Source organism: Tamandua tetradactyla, chromosome 4, assembly GCF_023851605.1.
Source record: "Tamandua tetradactyla isolate mTamTet1 chromosome 4, mTamTet1.pri, whole genome shotgun sequence".
Taxonomy (NCBI): Eukaryota; Metazoa; Chordata; class Mammalia; order Pilosa; family Myrmecophagidae; genus Tamandua; species Tamandua tetradactyla.
In genome coordinates, this window is record NC_135330.1 from 87367216 (window position 1) to 87391835 (window position 24620).

Here is a 24620-nt window from a genome sequence, read left to right on the forward strand (position 1 = left end):
AGACTGCTGGCAGAAATATGAACTCAAAAGATACTTCTGATAAAATTTTAGGCAGAAATGGTATATGTGTTATTCCAAACTGGAAGAAAGGTGATCCTTGCTTTAAAGTGGCAGAGAATTTAACTACATTGAGTCCTGGTTATGAATGGAAGGCAAAATTTAAAAGCCACAAGCTAGGATACTTAGCTGAAGAGTTACACAAATGTGAAAAGTGTGGCCTGGTTTCTTCTTGTACGTTATAGTGAAATGTGACAGGAAAGGGATAAACCAAGATCTGAACTCTTGTGTACAAAGAAACTAGAAATTGATGGTCTGGAAAATTCTGTGATGCCAGAAAGGGAGACCTAAGATAACAGTTCCTCATGAGGATTTAACCAAACATGAAACTTGTAAGATACTACAGAAAAAGCAAGGATTGGAGAAGGGATTATCCAGGGGGGATTTGTGGAAAGTCCTATCATCTGACAGGTATTACCCAGGGAGGATTTGTGGAAAGTCCTGTCAACTGATAGGTATGATCCCACTATTCTGCCTAGAAAATCAATAAGAGTTGACTGTTGATCAACAAGAGTTGTCTTTCCCTAGCCAGTCTGCACTAAAAGGGACAGAGAAGGGACAGATTAAAGGAAAAATAATTTCAAAGACAGAGCCATGGAAGCTAAGGTCTAAAACCAAGAAAACTCAGGCAAGAAAAGCAGGCCTCCATGCATTTGGAGAGTGTGAGTTTGCCCTGAAAGCAGAGGGCATGTCTTCTGCTTCAATGTTCAGGAAGAGTTTCAGAGACTGGGCCTCAGAGAAGGTGGAGCTCATTCCTTGTGGTTTGGGAAGAGCCTTGCTGCTCCTCTATTTTTCTGAGGGGGTTTAGAGTGTGCTCCAGAGATGGCAGAGAATCCAGGTGCTCTCCCAATGCTTGTTGAGGGTGGAAACAAGAAAATGGTGCTCTCCCCAATGTCCCCCAGGGTTCTACCCTTCACCTCAGTGTTGGAAGAGGCAGTGTTTCTACTCTCAGAAAGGGTGGGACTGCTGCTTTCTAAAGCCCTGAGGATAAATGGCTCCCAGACTTTGAAATCTAATGTAGTTTGCCCTGTAGGTTTTTGAAGCTGCTTGGGACAGTGAACTTTGTTTTCCTTCAATTCCTCCCAATGGAAATGATAATGTTGACCATATGAGTGTGCCTCTTGTAAATGTTGGCAACAGATGACTTGTTCTGAGTTTTACAGGTCCAGACCCAGGGGAGAATTTTGCCTTGGGACAGACTCTGCCTATAACTGAATTTGATGAGGTTTTTTTTTTTTACTGGTTCTGACTTTGTATTGTTAGGAAAATGCTTTAAGGCTTTGTGATAGTGTAATGGAATGAATATGTTTTATATATGGAAAGAATATGTTTTCCTTGGGGTCCAGAGGGTAGGATTTGCTGCTTTGACATTGTTGTGTACCCCCCAAAGAACCATGTTCTTTAATCCTGATTCATTATTTTTGGGTGGAATCACTTTTTATACAATTTTATTGAGATGTAGTCATACAGTGTACAATCTATCCAGAGTATACAATTGAAGGCTCGCAGTATCATCATACAATACATCACTACAACAATTTTTTAATCATCATATAGTTGTGTATTCATCACCATGATTAGTTTTAGAATATCTGCATCACTTTAGAAAAAGAAATGAAAAGAAAAAATCATAAATTCCATACTCTTACCCTCCCTTCCTCATTTACTACTACTATTGCAAACTACCCAAATTTTTTACCCCTCTTCCCACCCATTAGGTAATTATTTATGTCTTTAATTTTTACTCATCTGTTGGGTGGATTATTTTTTAATGAGGTATATCTATGGAGATTTAGTCCACCCAATTGTGGGTGGGACCTTTAATTAGGTTGTTTCCATGGAAATGTGGCTCCATATATTCAAGCTGGGTCACCTACTGGAGTCTTTTAATAGAGAACCAATTTAGAAAATGCTTCAGAGCCAACACAGAGAGAAACACTTGTGAAGAAAGAAAATACCCCCTGGGAAGGTCTCTGAAATCCAGAATCCATTTGAAAGGAGTATCAAGGAGAGAAAGCTAGCAGACATAACCATGTACCTTCCCAAATGAAAGGGAAACTTCACACCTCTGGCATGGCAGGCAAAAATTCTGCCACTGAGCCACCATAGCACTACTCTAGACTGGCTTTTAAAAACAATTTACAATACCAAATTTTGGCTAAAATGGAAAATAACTGAAACTCTCATACATCACTGGTAAAAATGCAAAATTGTACAGAAACTTGGAATAAGTCTGATAGTTGAAAAATTAAACATATCTGGATCATCTATATCATATGACCCAAATTTCCACACCTAGCCATTTATCTTAAAGAAATGAAAACATAGGTGAACAAACAAATCTGTATACAAATGTTTATAGCAGCCTTATGCATAATTGCTCCAAATTGGGAAATAATCTAACAATCCTTCAACTTGTGAATGGTTAAACTGTGGTACATTCATACAATGAAGCACCACTCAGCAACATTATACATACAGTAATTATGGATCTCAAATATGTAATGCTAAATGAAAGATGTCACATTCAAAATGCCTCATTCTGTATGATTCCATATATATGACATTTGCCTTGCCCATGCAAAAAAAATACAAATGAATGTATTTTTATTTGAGTATATTTTTTAGCAAAAATATTTACCCTATGTAGACTACATTAATGTTCACATCCTTAGAGAGTGGTGGTTGATTACAAGTCCTTTTATAGATGAAGAGTAGTAGAGCCCTTCTACCTGTAGATTCTCCAGAATACTTACACAGCATATAAAAATCACTAAAGAGTATTTTCTCTGGGAAAAGATATATAGGTTGGTTTTTGGATTTTAGGAGGAATTAAAAGATATCTGCATGGTTTATGTAATTTGGGTAATGATGGTGTTAAAGAAGGCATTGTTCATTATATGTATCTCTCATCTGAATTAGAGTATGTTTTGGATTATAGGCTGATCACACTGTCAACTTCATTAAATGAGAGTCATCCCTGAAAATGTTACTTTTTCTAGACTGGTAAAGAACCTCTGAGGGTGCAATTTGATGAAAGCGTCATCAGTAAGTATTGATTTACTTATGTTTTTGGCCTGTTTGGGCTCTGTTTTATAAGGAAGAGAATTTTAACCAAAAAGGACAGTCCTTATGTACTTTCTAATTATTGAATTTGACTGCAGGCATTTAGGCCCAGTCTATTTGAGGTCAAGTTAGCTATTAGTGGACAAACACTTTCTCTAGATTCAAAATTCATTAGTACATTTCTCAGGGAAACTTGCCTAAAATCATTCAAGGAATAAATTCATGAATTTACACTAGTAGGAAGCACAGACAAATGAACTAATACATGAATAATGACAAATTTTATGAGTTACCTGAAGGAACTCAGTGTTTAAACCTGGCTCAACATCTTAGTGATCTCTGTATGGAGCAGGGACAAGGGAGGGCATGAGAAATATTGTTCTCAGTAAGTATATATTGATGTGAGTAAGTATACATTATGTTGGACAGTAAACATCAGGAGAGCCAAAGTTTATGTTTGGGTTGTGGATTCAGTTTTATGAAAGTTCTCACATTGGAGGGGAACCTGGACATGGGACATAATTGTGAGAACAAACTATATGAAAAGGAGATTTTCACAACAAGGTGCAACATCTGATTACTGAAATGACAGGTGGCATTCAGGTAATGGTGTAAGCTTTAAGGAATTTGAACTGGGAAGCAAGAAGGAAAAATTTAAACTCTGGCTGTGTCTTTTTCTAGCTATGTACTTTTTTAAGGTTACAAACCTTAGAAAAGTTTCTGGTTTTCTAAGGTTTCTGAACCTCTTTTCATTTAATTTGTTAAATAGGTAAATCTGCCTTAATTAATATGTTAATTTAAAGATTAAATAAAAGTAATTCTCCAAACACATTTAATACAATGTTGTTTATGTGATTTTAGGAACAAATGCATAAGTTAATCTAACTGTTTTCAGAAAATATCATTTATCCATGAAATAATTATATAATTTTTAACAATGTTAATAAAAATTTAAAACATAAAAGATCTTCCACATCTATAAATTATGAAATGAAAAATGTTACAATTGAAAACTATTAATATAATATAAGATGTCAACTGCCATTTTGCTAATTTCAATGTGAAGTATGAGTTTTATTCCAAATCCTTAATTCTATTTAATTTGAGCCTTCTGAACCAATCAGGATTGTGAGATGTTATGACACATGTGCATATGCTACTTTTTTGATGCAAGGGATTTTCAGGACTATATTTGTAATACAGCAGCCATCCATTGATCCCTCAAAGTGGAACAAGTCCTTGATAATAAAATGCATTGTTTCTTGATTATCTAAATCCAGCAGGATGAGATCATAAGTAAGTATTGAGAGAGTGATAGTATTAGACATTTAATATGGAAGAACCAGGAAAACTTCAGGCAAATATCCTCAGAAGGATAGCTACAAGGCAAAGTAGGACTGGGGTGAGAGTTGAAAGGATGGGGTTGGATATTTCAGAAGCCAGTTATACTGATAGCTGAGAAAATCCACAGTGATTTCTCTGGATGTGGAGAGCAAATATTTTGAGTCAGGAAGGGAATGGAAAATCTCTGAAAACCATGGGCTGATGAAGATATAAAACTCAATGGTTTTCATCTTATCTGTACAAAGAAGTTATTCTCTTAGGACATATTTCATGTTCCTGTTTATTAGATTGGGTTCATTCCCAGGTGGAGGATTAGGAGTCATGAGAGTTGTGTCTGAAAGTCAAGGATAAGTCCAGAATCTAATAGCTTCTTTCTACATTCTCAGTTTTGCTTACCTTGTGCTTATCTTGTTATGAGTGTAAACCCAGAGGAAGACAATTCTCAGCTGAGCTGTTGACCATGCAGCCACTGGTGAGTAAGGAATACTTCCTTTTACTGAAATTACCCATGTGTTTTCAGCAGATGGGCATAGATATTTGTGCTAGTTTGAAAGGATTTATGTGCCCTAGAAAAGCCATGCTTGAATCCTAATCAATCTTGTAGGAGCAATGGTTTCTTCTAATCCCTATTCAGCACTATAAGTTGGAAACTTGATTAGGTTATCTTCATGGAGATGTGGTTAATCATTTTTAAGTATTATACTTGGTTAGATGGAGACATGTTTCCACCCATTCTGTATAGATCTTGATTAGTTTAGTGGAATCTTTTAAAAGAAGAAGCATTTGGGGGAATGCTTCAGAATGACATAGTCACATGAAGCAGAAAGTCCACCAGCCAGTGACCTATGAAGATGAAGAAGAAAAATGCCTCCCAGGGAGCTTCATGAAGCAAGAGGCCTGGAGAGAAAGCTAGCAGATACCACTTTTGCTATGTGCCCCACCAACTGAGAGAGAAATGCTGAATGTCATCACCTTCTTGAACCAAGGAGTCTTTCCCTGGATGTCTTAGATTGGACATTTCTATAGACTTGTTTTAATTTAGACAATTTCACAGCCTTAGAACTATAAACTAGCAATTTATTGAATTCTCCTTTTTAAAAGCTGTTCCATTTCTGGGATATTGTATTCTGGCAGCTAACAAACTAGAACAATATTCTGATCTCATTTAGAAGCTATTCAGGGATCTGAGCTAAAGTTATATTTCTCCTGGCCTCTGGGATGGTGATTGTTCAAGTTTGCTGTTTAAATTTCCAAACTGTAGTACTGAATAAGGATTAGAAGAAGCTGTTGTTCTCACAACATTGATTAGGATTAAAACATGGTTTTTGCTTTTCTAGGGCACATAAATCCTTTCAAACTGGCACATTCCACCTTATGGGCCCTAAAAATCACATGTTTTCCCCATATACAAAGTACATCATTCCATTACAATGTCAGAGAACCTTAAATCATTTCAGTAACATTACAAATACAATACAAGGTTAAAACCAGTAAATGTCTCAGAAAAGTCAGCTACAGGCATGGACAGTTGCAAGGCAAAATTTTCTTCTCAGTCTGGACTTGTGAAACTCAAACAAGTTATTTGCTGCCAACATACAAGGGAGGAACAGTCATAGGATATATGTATCCATTTCCATTAGGAGGAAGGAATACATGGGTTACAGGACACAAGCAGGCTCAAAAAACTGTAGGGCAAATTCCATTAGAATTCAAATCTGAGAGTCATTTATCTTTGAAGCTTTAGAAAGCAGCAATCCCACCGTTTTTACAGGCCTATGCTTGCCTTTCTGAATTCAACTTTAGGAGACACTGGAGAGACCACCTTTTACTCAGCTTCACCCTCTCTAAGCATCAGGGCCACACCCAGCCTCACTGTAAGCTTTACGGTACACACTCAACCCCTGCGTGTGGTGGCAGCCCTATTCTCCCCAATCCCCAAAGGGTGTGCTGCACCCTCTCCAAGGCCTGAGGCATCACCACTCTTCCACTGCAATGAAGTAGAAAGCCCATCCTATTTCTCTGGGGCAAACTCACCCTCTCCACATGCTTGGATGGGTTCACTCTCCTAGCCTGAGTGTCTTGCCTTCAGACCTCAGCCTCCATGATTCTACCTTTGAAGTTATTTTTCCTCCAATGTTTCCCTTCTCTATCCCTCTCTGTTCTGACTGCCAGTGGTTCTTTTTACACAGCTCTGAAACACTTTCATTGGCTTTCAATAAATAGTCTCAGATCATGTCCATCAGACATAAGGAGTTTCCACAAATCTGTCTTGGATAACTTCATGTCCAATCCTGCTTTCTCTGAAATGGCTGGTGGTTTCCACATTTGGTTAAATCTTCATGTGGGGCACTATTCTGTGGAGTCCCCCTTTCCAGAAGGTCAGAATTTTCCAGAAAATCAACATCTGGTTTCTGTGTACCCAAAAATTCAGGTTTCAGCTTATCCCTTTCCTGTTGCATTTTGCTATAAGCTGTGTGGAGAAACTAGGTTGCACTTTCCACATTTAATTGGAAATCTCTTCTACTAAATTGCCAAGTTCGTGGGTTTTAAAATTTGTCTTCCATCCAAATCCACAGGTCAGTTGTTCCATATTATCTGTCATTTTAAAACAAGGATTGCATCTTCTTTACAGTTTGCAATAACACATATCTCATTTCTGTCTAAGGCCTTATCAGAAGTATCTTTAGAGTCCACATTTTTACCAACAGTCTCTTCAAAGCATTCTAGGCCTTCTCTATCAAGCTGCTCACAACTCTTCCAGAATCTTCTTATCCATTTTAAAAGCCACTCCAACATGTTTAGTATTTGTAAATTGTAGCACCCCACTTCTCTGATACCAAAATCTGTTCTAGTTTGCTAGCTGACCAGATGGAAAATACCAGAATCAAAAGAATGGCTTTTAAAGGGGGAATTTAACAAGTTGCTTGTTTACAGTTTTAAGGCTGTGAAATTGTCCAGTTAAAATATATCTGTGGAAATGTCCATTCTCAGACATCCAGGAAAAGATACCTTGGTTTAAGAAAGCTGATGACATTCAGCATTTCTCTCTCAGCTGGAAGGGCATATGGCAAACATGGTGTCATCTGCTGGCTCTCTTTCCAGGCCTCTTGCTTCATGAAGCTCCCTGGGAGGCATTTTCCTTTTTCATCTCCAAAGGTTGATGGCTGGTAGACTCTGTGGTTCTCTCATCCTTCTGTCATGGTTCTGTACCTCTCTTCTTGTTCTCAAAAGGGGCTCTGTCTGAAATGTCTCCTCTTATATAAGATTCCAGCACACTAATCAAAACCCAGGTAGAATGAGTGGAGAGACATCTCCATCTAATCAAGTTTAGTACCCACAATTGATTGAGGCATGTCTCTGTAATGATAATCTAATCATGCTTCCAACCTACAATGATGAATAGGGATTGGAAGAAACCGTTGCTCTCACAAGATTGATTAGGATTAAAACATGGGTTCTCTAGGGTGCATCAATCCTCTCAAACTGGCACAGTGATCATTCATCAATAAGTAATCTTTCCAGCAAAAGTTTGTTGCCAACTCCATTAAGACTCTATATTCACTGGAGAACTGAGAGGTTTGTTCTCATTCAGCCCATGTCCTCTTTAGAGAAATAATGTACTCATTGATCCTGTTAATGCCTGCAAATGGCTTAGATGTATAGTGAGCTTAGTTGATAGAACTGAGTAATAGCAGATATTTATAGTTGGTAGGGAGGCTGGTGCTCAGCAAGTGAGTTCATCAGTACAGGGTTACAGTTGCCAAGGTGGAGGGTTTGCATTGTTGCAAGAAACAAATGTGAGGATTAGTCAATAGAAGGAAAAGAGGAATCATTTATTTTCCTCAAATCATAATTTCTTAAAGTTTTAATATTGTATATTTGTACATTTTTAAAACTTTTAAAATGGATACCTGAAATTTTCCCTTTCTTTTGTTCTCATTGCTCTTTTCCCCTTATTTTAAGCAGTTTATTCAAATTTTGTAAAAGAGAGTAATGAAAAGAAGTATTGTTTCTTTAATGCTAACTTGCATTCAGGAGTATAGAAAGTAGAGTAAAATTCATGTCCCTAGGAAATTTTGTGATGAATTGAAGAGACCGGAATGGTTTAAGGGCCTTCTTTTATTCTTAAACATAAAGAGGAGGTGAAGATAATAAAGAGAGAATGAACATGGGTTTTGAAGTTCCCAAGGAATATTGAGTTTGAATGATCTCATATCCCGGAATGGGGAGCTAGGCTTATCCTTCAGTATAGGAGTTTCAGGAGTCTTTGAAGTGAGCCACTGATCCATATTTGTATTTTATGATAAATATCTGAAGTTATGGAAAATTTAATGAGTCAGCATACACTGTTCCAACTTATCCATGGTACCTATTTAGTTCTGTAGAATGCTATATTTAGCTGCAACGTTTGCTGCCATTCTATTGAATAATATATCTGTATATTAAGTTTGGATGCAAAGTACTTTACACATAAGCTCATGAGATCTTTCAAAATTTCAAACTGTTTGTGAAATGATGCCATAGATGAGAGAAAACAGGTCATCTGGGGTAGTAATATAACTATAGTTATAAAAGTGGCAGCACATGAGTATTCACTGTCCTGTGATGAGTCTGTATATTTACTTGAAATAGGTAGAAAATGGTTTTTTTGTTATAAATGCTGAAGTGCAAATTATACCTCACCATCTGCAAGTCATAATGACCAGTTTATTGGGAAATGTCAAGATTCTGTTAGACCATGTGTTTTTTGAGATTTTTAAAAATAATTGAGTCAAATAATCAATGTGTATTTGTATGTGTCCATACCTTTGAAAGACAGATTGTTCAGTATTAAGAATCATCTGACTTGAAACGCAAATGCAGTTTGAGCTTTCTGCAACAATTATCAATTCCTCAGTGCTATGCTTCCAATCATTGTGATCTGAATATCAGCAGATGGCCCTTTCTGAATACTTGTATCTCTGATGTTTTTAGGAGTTAGTGAAATTGAAAGATGTATTTATAGAATTTACTCAGGCAGAGTGGGTCATGCTGGATTCATCCCAGAGAAGGCTGGTCAGAGATGTGATGCTGGAGAATATCAGTCATCTGCTCTCAGTGGGTGAGTATCAAACTTACCTATCTAATCCTCTTAAGAAGTGTCTAGAACAGCTTGTTTATATTGTTTTAGATTTTACTTTATATTCATATTCTATGTTATTTCATAACATGAATAACAATCTAAGATTTTTGTCTCTTTACTTATTACTTACATCTAGCTTTTCCCCTGACTAAAATATAATCTTTGTGAACACAAATTCCATGTATTTCTTTTATACTGAATACAATGTAGGAATAAAATGAGTATTTTCTATAAGGATAAATAAGGAGATTAAATATGCTCTAAATAATTATTTTGCTCTAGGGATTTTGTGTGGATTCAGATGATAGTAATAACACAACAGGCATATCATTTTCCACATTAACTTAGAATGTTCCAAGGGGACTTATTGTATTACTCAGGGTTCTCCAGAGAAACAGAGCCAACAGAAGATATCTGTAAATATGAGATTTTATAAAAGTATCTCACACCAACTGTGTAGATGCATGAGTTAAATTTTATAATGTAGGCACTAGCTGGCAACTCCAATGAAGGGCATCAATGAACTCTTCAGGAGGGGCTGGCTGACTGAATAAGACATGGAAGTTCTCTCTCTTCTCCCTTTAAAGACTTCAACAAATTGAATTAAATCCAACTGATTCAATTCTCTCTTTGTGGAAGACATTCCCTTATTTGATAATAGATGTAATTAGCCACAGATGCAATAAACTAAGTAATGATTTAGAAAACCAACCTTCAATTTATTAATCAGCCATGAAATTTCTTTGAAGTAATGTTTATGCCAGTGCTTACTTGATCAGAAAACTTGGCACCCTCACATGGCCAAGCTGACATACGAACTTAACCATCACAGTGTTTTTGAATTCTTTGTGAAAATCATAATAAACTATTATGGAAATCTAGAATTTTCCTTGTCTGAAAATATAGAGTGTTCTGCAGTCTGTTCTTGAGCTTGGCTCAGCAACCAAAAGTTCTCACTGTATTTGAGCACAAGATCAAGATTTAACACTTTGATGGTGAAAAATGGTCAATATTATATATTCGAGGTACTTTTCCCCTGACTGACCTTCAACATTATATTCTTTTCTAGTCATGATAGTGGTTTGAAGCTGTATGTACTGCAAAAAAGCATATTCTTAAATCTAATCCATACCTTCACATGTGAGCAATTGTTTGTATTAATTTTTGATGAAGTTACTTCAGTTAAGTTGTGTCCTATCTCAAGCATGATTAGTTTTCATCTATTACTGGAGTCTTTCATAAAAGAATAAAATTCAGACACAGAGAGAAAAAGCCATAGATATAAAATTTTGAAGTCATTGAAACCTTGAAGAAAAGAAAGACACCAGGAGACAGCATCATATATCTTGCCATATGGCAGACTAAGGAACAATGGTTTCCAGTTGTGAGTATCAGAAAGCCACAGTCTTGGGGAGAAAATGTTGCCTTGATGATGTATAGATTTGGACATTTCCCAAGGCTCAAAACAATAAACCAATAAGTTTCCAATTTTAAACCAGCCCATTTTATGCTATTGCTTAAGTAGCCTAGGAAACTAAAAACAGAGTTTGGCCCAGGCATTTGATGTGCTTTTGTTGCATATACCACAAATGGCAATTCAGCTTCAGAATTGGGTAATTGGTTGAGGCTGGAAGGATTGTGAGGTCATTTATAGAAATGGCTTAGATATCTTTGAAGAGAGCATTCAAAGGCATATGAATGTGAAAGTTATTTCCAGTAATGTTCAGGAAGGAAATCATGATGTATTATGGAGACAGGAGGAAAGGTGATTCCTGTCACTATTGACTTCTGATATTGGGTGGAAGACAGATCTTCATTCACGAACTTAGATATTTAACTGAGGCAATTTCCAAGATAAGCATGGGAAGTTCAGAATCCTAATTGCCACTTATGTTAAAATATGAGAGGAATGTGATAAGCTAAGGACTGAAATCATGTGCTTAAAGAAACCAGATATTGGTGGTTTAGAGAACCTGGAGCTTCTGGAAAGTGAGCTCCCAGAGAATAGTGCTAACTGTAAGGGTTTAATTAAACCTGAGACAAGTCAGCAATTCTGTTCTACTCAAGATTGGGAGTGCAGTTATCCAGGAGAGATTTGTGGAATGTTGTTTTGTCTGATGGTTTGGACGTCTGTGTGCAACATTCACAACTGACAAGTCATTTGCAAAATCTGCCTGAACAACCACTGGTAGTCTTGAAGAAAAGGGACCGATTGTCGGAAAAATCACTTCAAGGGTAGAACCATTGAAGCTGAAGTCTGGAACAAAAACAACTGAGGCAAGAAGGTGGACCCATCAATATATGTAGAAAGGGTGTGGTTTTTTCACAGCTTGAAGTGTGTAGGCCTCCCACCCCATATTAAGTACAACCCCACTCTTTCAGATGGTGGAATCAGAACCCATGGGAATGTAGAATTTCTCTCTGCCACCTCACTGTTCTGAGAGGGTTGTGATTATTCCCCAGGGCTGTCAGAGTCAGACCACAACCCCAAAGACCTGAGAGGTTGGAGATTTCACTCCTGTGTTTACAGAGAGCATGGCTGTTGCACAAGCACTTGGGAGAGATAAAATTCCCACTTCATCAGTCTTGGAGGACAAAATTTCATTATGTAGGACTTCCAGAAAAGATGGCGGCTTAGTAAGACGTGGGGATCTTAGTTCCTCCTCCAGAACAGCTACTAGGCGAGTAAAAACGATACAGAACAGCTTCCGGAGCCACGACAGAGATCAGAAAGACAGCGTACCCCATCCTGGAATGGCTGACTGGCTGAGAGAACCCGCTCTGGTGAGATCGCCGAGGGGCGCGGGCTTCCCCAGGTGGGGTGGCAAGTGGCCGGAGTCTCTCCCATCCTCCTTCCTGGGCCAACTGGCAGAATTGGGCAGGTGGTCCCCTCAAGCCACGGTGGCTGGTGCCCTCCCACAACGCTTGGTGCCCCGGGCCGACTAGGAAATTCAGATGGGCGCTATTGCAGGCTGTGGCAGCCGGTGACCCTCCCTGTGTTCAGACCCCTGGGCCAGCTGGCACTCTTCCAAGGTGCTTCGGCTGGCAAACCTCCCCGATGGTGAGAGTTTTCCAAAGTTAAAAGACCCACAGCACCTTTTACTGGTGGGACCCACAGACAAACGTGTGCCAAGAGCGCCACCTACTGGGTAGGATAATAAAAACAGAACCCAGAGATTTCACAGAAAAATCTTTCAATCTGTTGGGTCCAACACCCAGGGAAATCTGACTAAATGTCCAGACGCCAGCAGAAGATAACGGATCATGCTCAAAAAGTTGAAAATATGGCCCAGTCAAAGGAACAAACCAATAGTTCAAATGAGATACAGGAGTTGAGACAACTAATGCTGAATATATGAACAGAAATGGAAAACCTCTTCAAAAATGAAATCGATAAATTGAGGGAGGACATGAAGAAGACATGGGCTGAATAAAAAGAAGAAATAGAAAAACTGAAAAAGGATATCACAGAACTTATGGAAGTGAAGGATAAAGTAGAAAAGATGGAAAAAACAATGGATACCAACAATGATAGATTTAAAGAGACAAAAGATAGAATTAGTGATTTGGAGGATGGAACATCTGAATTCCAAAAAGAAACAGAAACTATCGGGAAAAGAATGGAAAAATTTGGGCAGGGTATCAGGGAACTCAAGGACAATATGAACCACACAAATATGCGTGTTGTGGGTGTCCCAGAAGTAGAAGAGAAGGGAAAAGGAGGAGAAAAACTAATGGAAGAAATTATCACTGAAAATTTCCCAACTCTTATGAAAGACCTAAAATTACAGATCCAAGAAGTGCAGCGCACCCCAAAGAGATTAGACCCAAATAGGCATTCTCCAAGACACTTACTAGTTAGAATGTCAGAGGTCAAAGACAAAGAAAGGATCTTGAAAGCAGCAAGAGAAAAACAATCCATCACATACAAGGGAAACCCAATAAGACTATGTGTAGATTTCTCAGCAGAAACCATGGAGGCTAGAAGACAGAGGGATGATATATTTAAATTACTAAAAGAGAAAAACTGCCAACCAAGACTCCTATATCCAGCAAAATTGTCCTTCAAAAATGAGGGAGAAATTAAAACATTCTCAGACAAAAAGTCACTGAGAGAATTTGTGACCAAGAGACCAGCTCTGCAAGAAATACTAAAGGGAGCACTAGAGTCAGATATGAAAAGACAGAAGAGAGAGTATGGAGAAGAGTGTAGAAAGAAGGAAAGTCAGATATGATATATGTAATACAAAAGGCAAAAAGGTAGAGGAAAATATTATCCAAACAGTAATAACACTAAAAGTTAATGGACTGAATTCCCCAATCAAAAGACAAAGAATGGCAGAATGGATTAAAAAACAGGATCCTTCTATATGCTGTCTACAGGAAACACATCTTAGACCCAAAGATAAACATAGGTTGAAAGTGAAAGGTTGGGAAAAGATATTTCATGCAAATAACAACCAGAAAAGAGCAGGAGTGGCTATACTAATATCCAACAAATTAGACTTCAAATGTAAAACAGTTAAAAGAGACAAAGAAGGACACTATATACTAATAAAAGGAACAATTAAACAAGAAGACATAACAATCATAAATATTTATGCACCGAACCAGAATGCCCCAAAATACGTGAGGAATACACTGCAAACACTGAAAAGGGAAATAGACACAAATACCATAATAGTTGGAGACTTCAATTCCCCACTCTCATCAATGGACAGAACATCTAGACAGAGGATCAATAAAGAAATAGAGAATCTGAATATTACTATAAATGAGCTAGACTTAACAGACATTTATAGGACATTACATCCCACAACAGCAGGATACACCTTTTTCTCAAGTGCTCATGGATCATTCTCAAAGATAGACCATATGCTGGGTCACAAAGCAAGTCTTAACAAATTTAAAAAGATTGAAATCATACACAACACTTTCTCGGATCATAAAGGAATGAAGTTGGAAATCAATAATAGGTGGAGTGCCAGAAAATTCACAAATACGTGGAGGCTCAACAACACACTCTTAAACAACGAGTGGGTCAAAGAAGAAATTGCAAGAGAAATTAGTAAATACCTCGAGGCAAATGAAAATGAAGACACAACATATCAAAACCTATGGGATGCAGCAAAGGCAGTGCTAAGAGGGAAATTTATTGCCCTAAATGCCTATATCAGAAAAGAAGAAAAGGCAAAAATGCAGGAATTAACTGTCCACTTGGAAGAACTGGAGAAAGAACAGCAAACTAACCCCAAAGTAAGCAAAAGGAAAGAAATAACAAAGATTAGAGCAGAAATAAATGAAATTGAAACATGAAAACAATAGAGAAAATCAATAAGACCAGAAGTTGGTTCTATGAGAAAATCAATAAGATTGATGGGCCCTTAGCAAGATTGACAAAAAGAAGAGAGAGGATGCAAATAAATAAGATCAGAAATGGAAGAGGAGACATAACTACTGACCTCACAGAAATAAAGGAGGTAATAGCAGGATACTATGAACAACTTTACGCTAATAAATACAACAATTTAGATGTAATGGATGAGTTCCTGGAAAGACATGAACAACCAACTTTGACTCAAGAAGAAATAGATGACCTCAACAAACCAATCACAAGTAAAGAAATTGAATCAGTCATTCAAAAGCTTCCTAAAAAGAAAAGTCCAGGACCAGATGGCTTCACATGTGAATTCTATCAAACATTCCAGAAAGAATTAGTGCCAACTCTCCTCAAACTCTTCAAAAAAATCGAAGTGGAGGGAAAACTACCTAATTCATTCTATGAAGCCAACATCACCCTCATACCAAAACCAGGCAAAGATATTACAAAAAAGAAAACTACAGACCAATCTCTCTGATGAATATAGATGCAAAAATTCTCAATAAAATTCTAGCAAATCGTATTCAACAACACATTAAAAGAATTATACATCATGACCAAGTAGGATTCATCCCAGGTATGCAAGGATGGTTCAACATAAGAAAATCAATTAATGTAATACACCATATCAACAAATCAAAGCAGAAAAATCACATGATCATCTCAATTGATGCAGAGAAGGCATTTGACAAGATTCAACATCCTTTCCTGTTGAAAACACTTCAAAAGATAGGAATACAAGGGAACTTCCTTAAAATGATAGAGGGAATATATGAAAAACCCACAGCTAATAGCATCCTCAATGGGGAAAAATTGAAAACTTTCCCCCTAAGATCAGGAACAAGACAAGGATGTCCACTATCACCACTATTATTCAACATTGCGTTGGAGGTTCTAGCCAGAGCAATTAGACAAGAAAAAGAAATACAAGACATCGAAATTGGAAAGGAAGAAGTAAAACTATCACTGTTTGCAGACGATATGATACTATATGTCGAAAACCCAGAAAAATCCACAACAAAACTACTAGAGCTAATAAATGAGTGCAGCAAAGTAGCAGGTTACAAGATCAACATTCAAAAATCTGTAGCATTTCTATACACTAGTAACGAACAAGCTGAGGGGGAAAAAAAGAAACTAATCCCATTTACAATTGCAACTAAAACAATAAAATACCTAGGAATAAATTTAACTAAAGAGACAAAAAACCTATGTAAAGAAAACTACAAAAAACTGTTAAAAGAAATCACAGAAGACCTAAATAGATGGAAGGGCATACCGTGTTCATGGATTGGAAGACTAAATATAGTTAAGATGTCAATCCTTCCTAAATTGATCTACAGATTCAATGCAATACCAATCAAAATCCCAACAACTTATTTTTCAGAAATAGAAAAGCCAATAAGCAAATTTATCTGGAAGGGCAGGGTGCCCCGAATTGCTAAAAACATCTTGAGGAAAAAGAACAAAACTGGAGGTCTCACACTGCCTGACTTTAAGGCATATTATGAAGCCACAGAAGTCAAAACAGCATGGTATTGGCATAAAGATAGATATATCAACCAATGGAATCGAATAGAGTGCTCAGATATAGACCCTCTCATCTATGGACATTTGATCTTTGATAAGACAGTCAAGCCAACTCACCTGGGACAGAACAGTCTCTTCAATAAATGGTGCCTAGAGAACTGGATATCCATATGCAAAAGAATGAAAGAAGACCCATATCTCACACCCTATAGAAAAGTTAACTCAAAATGGATCAAAGATCTAAACATTAGGTCTAAGACCATAAAACAGTTAGAGGAAAATGTTGGGAGATATCTTATGAAACTTACAATTGGAGGTGGTTTTATGGACCTTAAACCTAAAGCAAGAGCACTGAAGAAGGAAATAAATAAATGGGAGCTCCTCAAAATTAAACACTTTTGTGCATCAAAGAACTTCATCAAGAAAGTAGAAAGACACGCTACACAATGGGAGACAATATTTGGAAATGACATATCAGATAAAGGTCTAGTATCCAGAATTTATAAAGAGATTGTCCAACTCAACAACAAAAAGACAGCCATCCCAATTACAAAATGGAAAAAGACTTGAACAGACACCTCTCAGAAGAGGAAATACAAATGGCCAAAAGGCACATGAAGAGATGCTCAATGTCCCTGGCCATTAGAGAAATGCAAATCAAAACCACAATGAGATATCATCTCACACCCACCAGAATGGCCATTATCAACAAAACAGAAAATGACAAGTGCTGGAGAGGATGCGGAGAAAGAGGCACACTTATCCACTGTTGGTGGGAATGTCAAATGGTGCAACCACTGTGGAAGACAGTTTGGCGGTTCCTCAAAAAGCTGAATATAGAATTGCCATACGACCCAGCAATACCATTGCTGGGTATCTACTCAAAGGACTTAAGGGCAAAGACACAAACGGACATTTGCACACCAATGTTTATAGCAGTGTTATTTACAATTGGAAAGAGATAGAAACAGCCAAAATATCCATCAATAGACGAGTGACTAAACAAACTGTGGTATATACATACGATGGAATGTTATGCAGCTTTAAGACAGGATAAACTTATGAAGCATGTAATAACATGGATGGACCTAGAGAACATTATGCTGAGTGAGTCTAGCCAAAAACTAAAGGACAAATACTGTAGGGTCCCACTGATGTGAACCGACATTCGAGAATAAACTTGGAATATGTCATTGGTAACAGAGTCCAGCAGGAGTTAGAAACAGGGTAAGATAATGGGTAATTGGAGCTGAAGGGATACAGACTGTGCAACAGGACTAGATACAAAAACTCAAAAATGGACAGCACAATAATACCTAATTGTAAAGTAATCATGTTAAAACACTGAATGAAGCTGCATCTGAGCTATAGGTTTTTTTTGTTTTATTTTTTTGTTTTTGTCTATGTGGTTGTTTGTCTTTTTTTTACTATTATTATTACTTTTATTTTTTTCTCTATATTAACATTCTATATCTTTTTCTGTTGTGTTGCTAGTTCTTCTAAACCCATGCACATGTACTAAGAAACGATGATCATGCATCTATGTGATGATGTTAAGAATTACTGATTGCATATGCAGAATGGTATGATTTCTAAATGTTGGGTTAATTTCTTTTTTCCATTAATTAATAAAGAAAAAAGAGAGGGATGGAAAGATCAAAGGTGATGGTGGAGTTAAACAGAGAAAGTAGGGTTTACTAAACAGGTATGATAGCTGAATTATTATTTTGACATTTCTTTTAGTCTCCAGTATCTTAGAGTAGCTAGAAGGGAAAAACCTCAAATTGTAGAATTGTAACCCATATCAAATTCTGAAATCTGTTCTACAACTAATTATTGCAATGTGCTTAGAAATTCATTGTTTTTTTGTATATATATTATTTTTTGGAAAAAAAGTTGATTGTGATGATAAATGCACAGCTATTAAAAAAAAAGCTCCCTCTCATCCTGCTCAAAAAAAAAATTCATCATGTATGTGACTCTCAGAACTTGAAACGTAATAGAGTATGCCATTCAGGGTTTGGAACCATAAACTGTGCTTTCCTTTCACCTACCAATCAAGTGGAAGTGTTTATTTTATTCTTGTCATTCCATTGTATATTCTTCTATAGATTTCACAGGTACACATGCAGAGGGCACACATAACAAATTTTGATTAGAGTTCATACTAAGCATTGCTTTTAAAATGGCTTAAATTTGGGGAGAATATTTTAATGGAATGAATGTACTTTGCATACAGAAAGAACAGGTCTTTCTGGGTTGCAGAGTGTGGAATGTGGTGGTTTGAAATTGTATGTGCCCAGAAAACTTTTTGTTAACTAAAATCCATACCTGTGCTTTTTTTTTAATTTGCTTCCTAAAACCCAAAGGACATATGCCTCTCAGAATTTTAAATCTAATGGAGAAAGCATATAGGTTTCCAGAACTGTATGAGTATAGTGGCCCCATTTTATTTTTTTATATCTCCCTATAGCAATGGAAACATGTATCCTATGAATGTCCTGCTTATGTATATTGGCAGCAGATGACTTGCTCTAAATTTCACAGGTCCAGAGCAGGAGAAGAATTTTTGCCTTAGAGCAGACAATGTCCATAATTGACTTTGTTGAGAGTTTTTAGTGACTTTAACATTTTATTGTATTTGAATTGAATTGAAATGGTTAAGTTGATGGAGTGAATATGTTTTGTATTTTGAAAACATTTCTTTTTGAGGGCCCAAAAGTTGTAATGTGCCAGTTTGACAATGTTATGTACCCCAGAAAAGCCATGTTTTAAACCTGATCTGATCTTGTTGGAGCAGCTACTTTAATCCTGATTAAATGTAGGTTGAGAATTTTGATTAGATCATCTTATGGAGATGGGACATGCCCAATTGTGGGTTTGACTTTTAGTTAGATGGAGATGTGACTCAACCCATTCCAGGTAGGCCTTGATTAGTTTACTGGAATCTTTTAAAAGAGGGAATATTTTGGAGAGAATCAGAAATTACAGAAGCATCAGAGCCAACAGAAATTTCACAGCAGGTCTTACCCAGATGTAGACACATGGAGAATAGGGACACAGATATTTGGAGATGCTTGGAGCCCAGTAGATATTGTCATAAGATGTTAAGCAAAGCAGAATCTGAGTAGAGCCAAGGGAAGCCAAAAGAGGAAAGCCAGCCCTGAAGAAGGAAAGTGAATAATATCCACAGGAACAGAGGCTGAAAACAATTGAGCCCAGGAGCAAGTGATCAGCAGATGCCAGCCATCTGCCTACCCAGCTGACAGGTGTTTCTGACCCATTGGCTTTTCTTGAGTGAAGGCAATCTTTTGTTAATGCTTTAAGTTGGACACTTTCATGTCATTAGAACTGTAAACTTGTAAATTATTAAATTCACATTTATAAAAATATTCCAGTTCTAGTATATTACCGTTCAGCCACTTGCAAACTACACAATCACCTTCACTGGACTTCATGATAATATACTGTTAAGTGCACAGAACTCAAAATTTCTTGTATTTTTCCCATAAACAGGATATCAGGTCTGTAAATCAGATGTAGCTTCACAGTTGGTTCAAGGGGAGGAATTTTGGGAAGAAGGAATTGGATATTTTCAAAACCAGAATTCAGGTGAGCACTTCCTTGGAACATGTATTCAGGACAGGGAGGAACATTATCAATGAGTGACTCATATATCACCTGCAGATTTCTGCAAGTTATATTTTCTGAAATGTACATATTGGGGAAATTTCCTCAGTTCAAAGTATCAAATGCTTATCAATCTGTATCACATGTCATTAGCTTTGGCAAAATAGATGTCTATGGACAATTGAATTTAAACTTTCACTTATGACCCATTTCTCATCCTTGGCTTCAATGCTTTTCCCTCTCTTTACCTCCCCAACATATTATTTTTGAAATAATTTTTCTTATAATTAAATCTTGAAAATATTTTCTAATTGATAGTGTCATATAAAAGTTTCTGCTACCTCTAGTAATCTTTAATTTGATATTCTTTCTCAGATAACTATCATTTTAGAAACAATTATATGGCTATGTGTGCTGCTTCAACATATTCATTTTCCTAATGCTGGTTTAGAAATGAATTGGTTTTTCAGTTCTTTCAGGCAGGGAAGATAGTGTTAAAGAACAAGAAATGCCATCTGTGCATCATATCTGCAAGAAAGAAATATCTACCATCATGTCATTGGTAAGCATTATGGCTGTAACCCTGGTCTTCCAAATAGATACCTGGAAATGGAATAAATTAAAAATTCAGTACAATCACTTTACTGTAAGTTGGTTTAAGTGTGAATCCAGGAAAAGTCTGTGATAATTTGCATATAGAAAATAATTGATTTGAACACAATAATATAACCTTCCTTATATATGAAAAAATAATTCTATAAATACAGCTCATATACTCAATCTCTGAAACGTTATGAAGTCTTCAAGACTGATTAGAAATTTCTGCAGTTGAGAAGCTATAAAAGAGTAGATCTCTGTACATGCAGAAGAATAAAATGATTCATAAATAACATGGGAAATATTTTAATTGGAGAATGTCACCGATTGGTTAGTTTTGAATTCAGATGCATATGGATTGAAATCTATGGACAAACCTCTTACATTCTCTCCTCTACTTCCTAGGAGCAGAATTCTCATACTCAGAAGAATGGTATTATATGTAGTAAGTTGCCAGAAGATTGTACTCATAGTTCCAGAGTGATTCAACATGTGTTAACTCACAAAGGAATGAAATCTTACTTCAGCAATCTATTTGGAAAAGCCCTCAATGATCTATCATCTTTTAATCAACAACAGAATTTACACCCTGGAAGTAAGTCATATGAATGTCATTTAATTGAGAAATCCTTTGTTCAGAATTCTGGCCATACACATTACAATGAAACTCATGTTGGAGAGGAACCCTGTGAATATCATCTATTTGGGAAAACCTTTACTAAATATTCTGAATTGAGACAACATGAGAGAACTCACACTGGAGAGAAACCATATGAATGCCAACTATGTGGGAAAGCCTTCACCTATTATTCTAAACTTAAACAACATGAGAACACTCATACTGGAGAGAAATCTTATGAATGTCATCTATGTGGGAAAGCCTTCTCTTATACTTGTAGCCTGAAAAAACATGAGAGAACTCACACTGGAGAGAAACCATTTGAATGCAATCTATGTGGGAAAGCCTTCTCTTATTCTTGTAGCCTGAAAAAACATGAGAGAACTCACACTGGAGAGAAACCATTTGAATGCAATCTATGTGGGAAAGCCTTCAATATATTTTCTTATCTTAGAGAACATGAGAGGATTCATACTGGAGAGAAACCATATGAGTGTCATTTATGTGGTAAAGCTTTCACTCGTTGTTCTACCCTTAGAAAACACAAGAAAATTCACACTGGAGAGACACCATATGAATGTCATTTATGTGGGAAGGTCTTTACTTTTGGATCTTATCTTAGAGAACACGAGAAAATTCACACTGGAGAGAAACCATATGAATGCCAACTATGTGGGAAAGCCTTCACCTATTATTCTAAACTTAAACAACATGAGAACACTCATACTGGAGAGAAATCCTATGAATGTCATCTATGTGGGAAAGCCTTCAATCATTCTTCCAGCCTTAAAAAACATGAGAGAACTCACACTGGAGAGAAACCATATGAATGCCATCTATGTCAGAAAGCCTTCAGCCAATCTTTTAACCTTAGACGACATGAGAAAACTCATACTGGAGAGAAACCCTATGAATGTCATTTATGTCAGAAAGTCTTTACCTGTTATTCTAACCTTAGAAAACATAAGAGAAGTCACACTGTAATGAAACCTTAGGAATGTCATCTATGTGGAAAAGCCTTTGCTCAATATTTTAACTAGGGACAAGTAAGTGCCTTTCTCCTAAGCATTCAGCCTTGCCTAAAAGACAATCAGTTTTCAGAGTTCCCAGGTGAAGGAGCTCATCTGCAAAAATTGAATCCAAATATGGTACTGTTTCCATAGTATCACAACATTATTTATAACACTGAATACAAAGCAGCCATTCATATAATATTCACTCACTACCTACTTAACTAAATTCAGACTTAGTATCACAAGTTTGACTGATGTGGACCTACATAGAGTTTAGTCTCTATAATGGGATTTAATTTTGTCCTCCCTTAATGGCATGGTATTGACAAGGGAATTAAACAGATTTTGAAATAATTATTGAATGTATAGATTTTATATATAAAATTGTAATAACAGTGTAAAGAATGCCTGGTCTATTCAAAATCCCAATGATTATACCTTCATCACATTTACCACTTAACACAAAATAAACCAGTGTATGTTTCCTCAATATAGGAACACTCTCCTATGTAACCACACAAACCCAAATCTGAAAGTGAAAAGATCCAACCCAGAGCTCAGTTTTGAATTTTAACTATTGTCCTTAGAGTGGGAAAAGGTTTCCTTGTCCATTTCAGCTCATGCTTTTTCAAATTGAACTTGTTCCTGAGACACTCTCTCATGTACTTGACAGATGGGCAAGTACATATGGTGCTAACTTAAATCTTCCCACAGCTCCCTCCTGAACAGACACAGGCCTGAATTCCAACAGCAAACCCCAGACTGATGCTGTCCTCTCCTCAGTTCATCCTATCCAAAAAGTCCTGAAATCCATCTGCTCCAACCCTAGTGAAGACAACTTTATAACTGGATGAACTTTTACATACACATGGAAAAATTGTTTTCTCATTATAATGAAAATGAAATTTATGGGGCTATATCCTGAAATCATCTATGTCATTGTCCACACTCAATATTATAGAACATTAAAAATTCCCGATAATCCATAAAACTCTACTATTTTCTCACGAAAGATACATTGTCTTTAGGAAACATGAAGATTCTTAAACTCTAATTAGACTGTATATGAAATAAATAGTCTATCCTATTAGTTATCAAATATAAAACCTTTCACACTTCCTAATTTTGCCATTTTTCTTCAATCATTCACAAATCTCTCCCCATCATTGAGAAAGTATAGAGCATGATGAAGGAGAATGTTCATATGTGCTGACTCTCACATTGCATATTTTGTATTAACATCTTTGTTTATGCAATTTTTGTAATTAACATAGAAAATACTTTTTTTGTATTTTAAGGATGCTGAAAAATCATCCTAAGTATTTTTCAAGTGATCTTGAATGGATATTCTACAACTTACTTTTCCATTTGCTACATTCTTTTCCCATACCAGTCCTAATACATTTCTTGATTGAATTTGCATCATATGAAAAGCCATAAAATTATGTCTTTTTGAAGAAGAAGGAAAATTTAAGGCATGTAAAAAGATAAAGCTGCAAACACAGCAATAAAGAGATTGGTAGACAGTGCTCAGAATGGAGTGCCAAGAATCAAATCTTTGGCAGGGGTAATTTTCCTGTAACTGTGTTATACCATTTCCTAGATTCTACTGTTCAATGTCAAGAATTTCTTCAGGTAAATCTTTACATAGTCATCTAACCAGGAGTCAAGTCACACCTTGAATCTGTCATGGGATTCACCAGAACAGCCTTGCTAACATGGAGAAGTTCATATAAGTGCAGGTATGTCAAGCAGTTTTCAGACAGAGACAAGTCTACAGAATCCTATAAGCTGAAATTAAATTGAATAATGGTGGTTCTTTAAGCTTGTAATAAAAATCTCTAAAATGGAAGATGGTGGAATAAGAAGCACAGTGTTTCCATTAGTGAAAACACCTAGCAGACAGGTAAAAGCTGTCTAAAGCTGCTATTCTGGGCTCAAAAGATCAGTGGAGTACCATTCTGGGGGAAGTGAAAGAGAAGTTGTGATGGAGAAACTGTAGTGAGAAACTCACCTGACTGTGCCAATTTGCACTTACTCCCCACCCTTGAGTCTAGTAGTTTCTGGTCATCCCAGTTTCTCTATGTCAGGATGTTATCGACTGGAATTTGTGAAATCCCTTGCCACATTGGGAACAGGGTGACATGGCACAGTTCTGATGCATTTGTTGCTCAACAAAATTGGACATCTTGATCCCACAGCCTTGCCCCATTCCATACAGGAACTCATGGTGCCTGGAGTACCATTGTTTACTCAAAGAGA

At 36.7% G+C, this 24620-nt stretch overlaps 1 protein-coding gene across 4 annotated transcripts; it reads left to right on the forward strand.

Moving 5' to 3' along the window:
• The first annotated feature begins 2649 nt into the window (after positions 1–2649).
• LOC143681175 (uncharacterized) lies at positions 2650–23425 on the forward strand. Of its 4 annotated transcripts, XM_077157994.1 has the most exons (6): positions 2650–3105; positions 4854–4939; positions 9442–9568; positions 20016–20111; positions 20600–20691; positions 21132–23419. In XM_077157994.1, exons 2-6 carry the CDS (start codon positions 4928–4930, stop codon positions 22338–22340), a joined length of 1536 nt encoding a protein of 511 aa, XP_077014109.1. In that variant the 5' UTR covers positions 2650–3105; positions 4854–4927; the 3' UTR covers positions 22341–23419. The 4 variants fall into 4 exon arrangements, with proteins under 4 accessions (XP_077014109.1, XP_077014110.1, XP_077014111.1 ...); XM_077157997.1 differs by lacking the exon at positions 9442–9568 and having other exon boundaries at positions 3094–3105; positions 21132–23425; XM_077157995.1 differs by lacking the exon at positions 20016–20111 and having other exon boundaries at positions 2650–4939; positions 21132–23422.
• The last annotated feature ends 1195 nt before the right edge of the window (positions 23426–24620 follow it).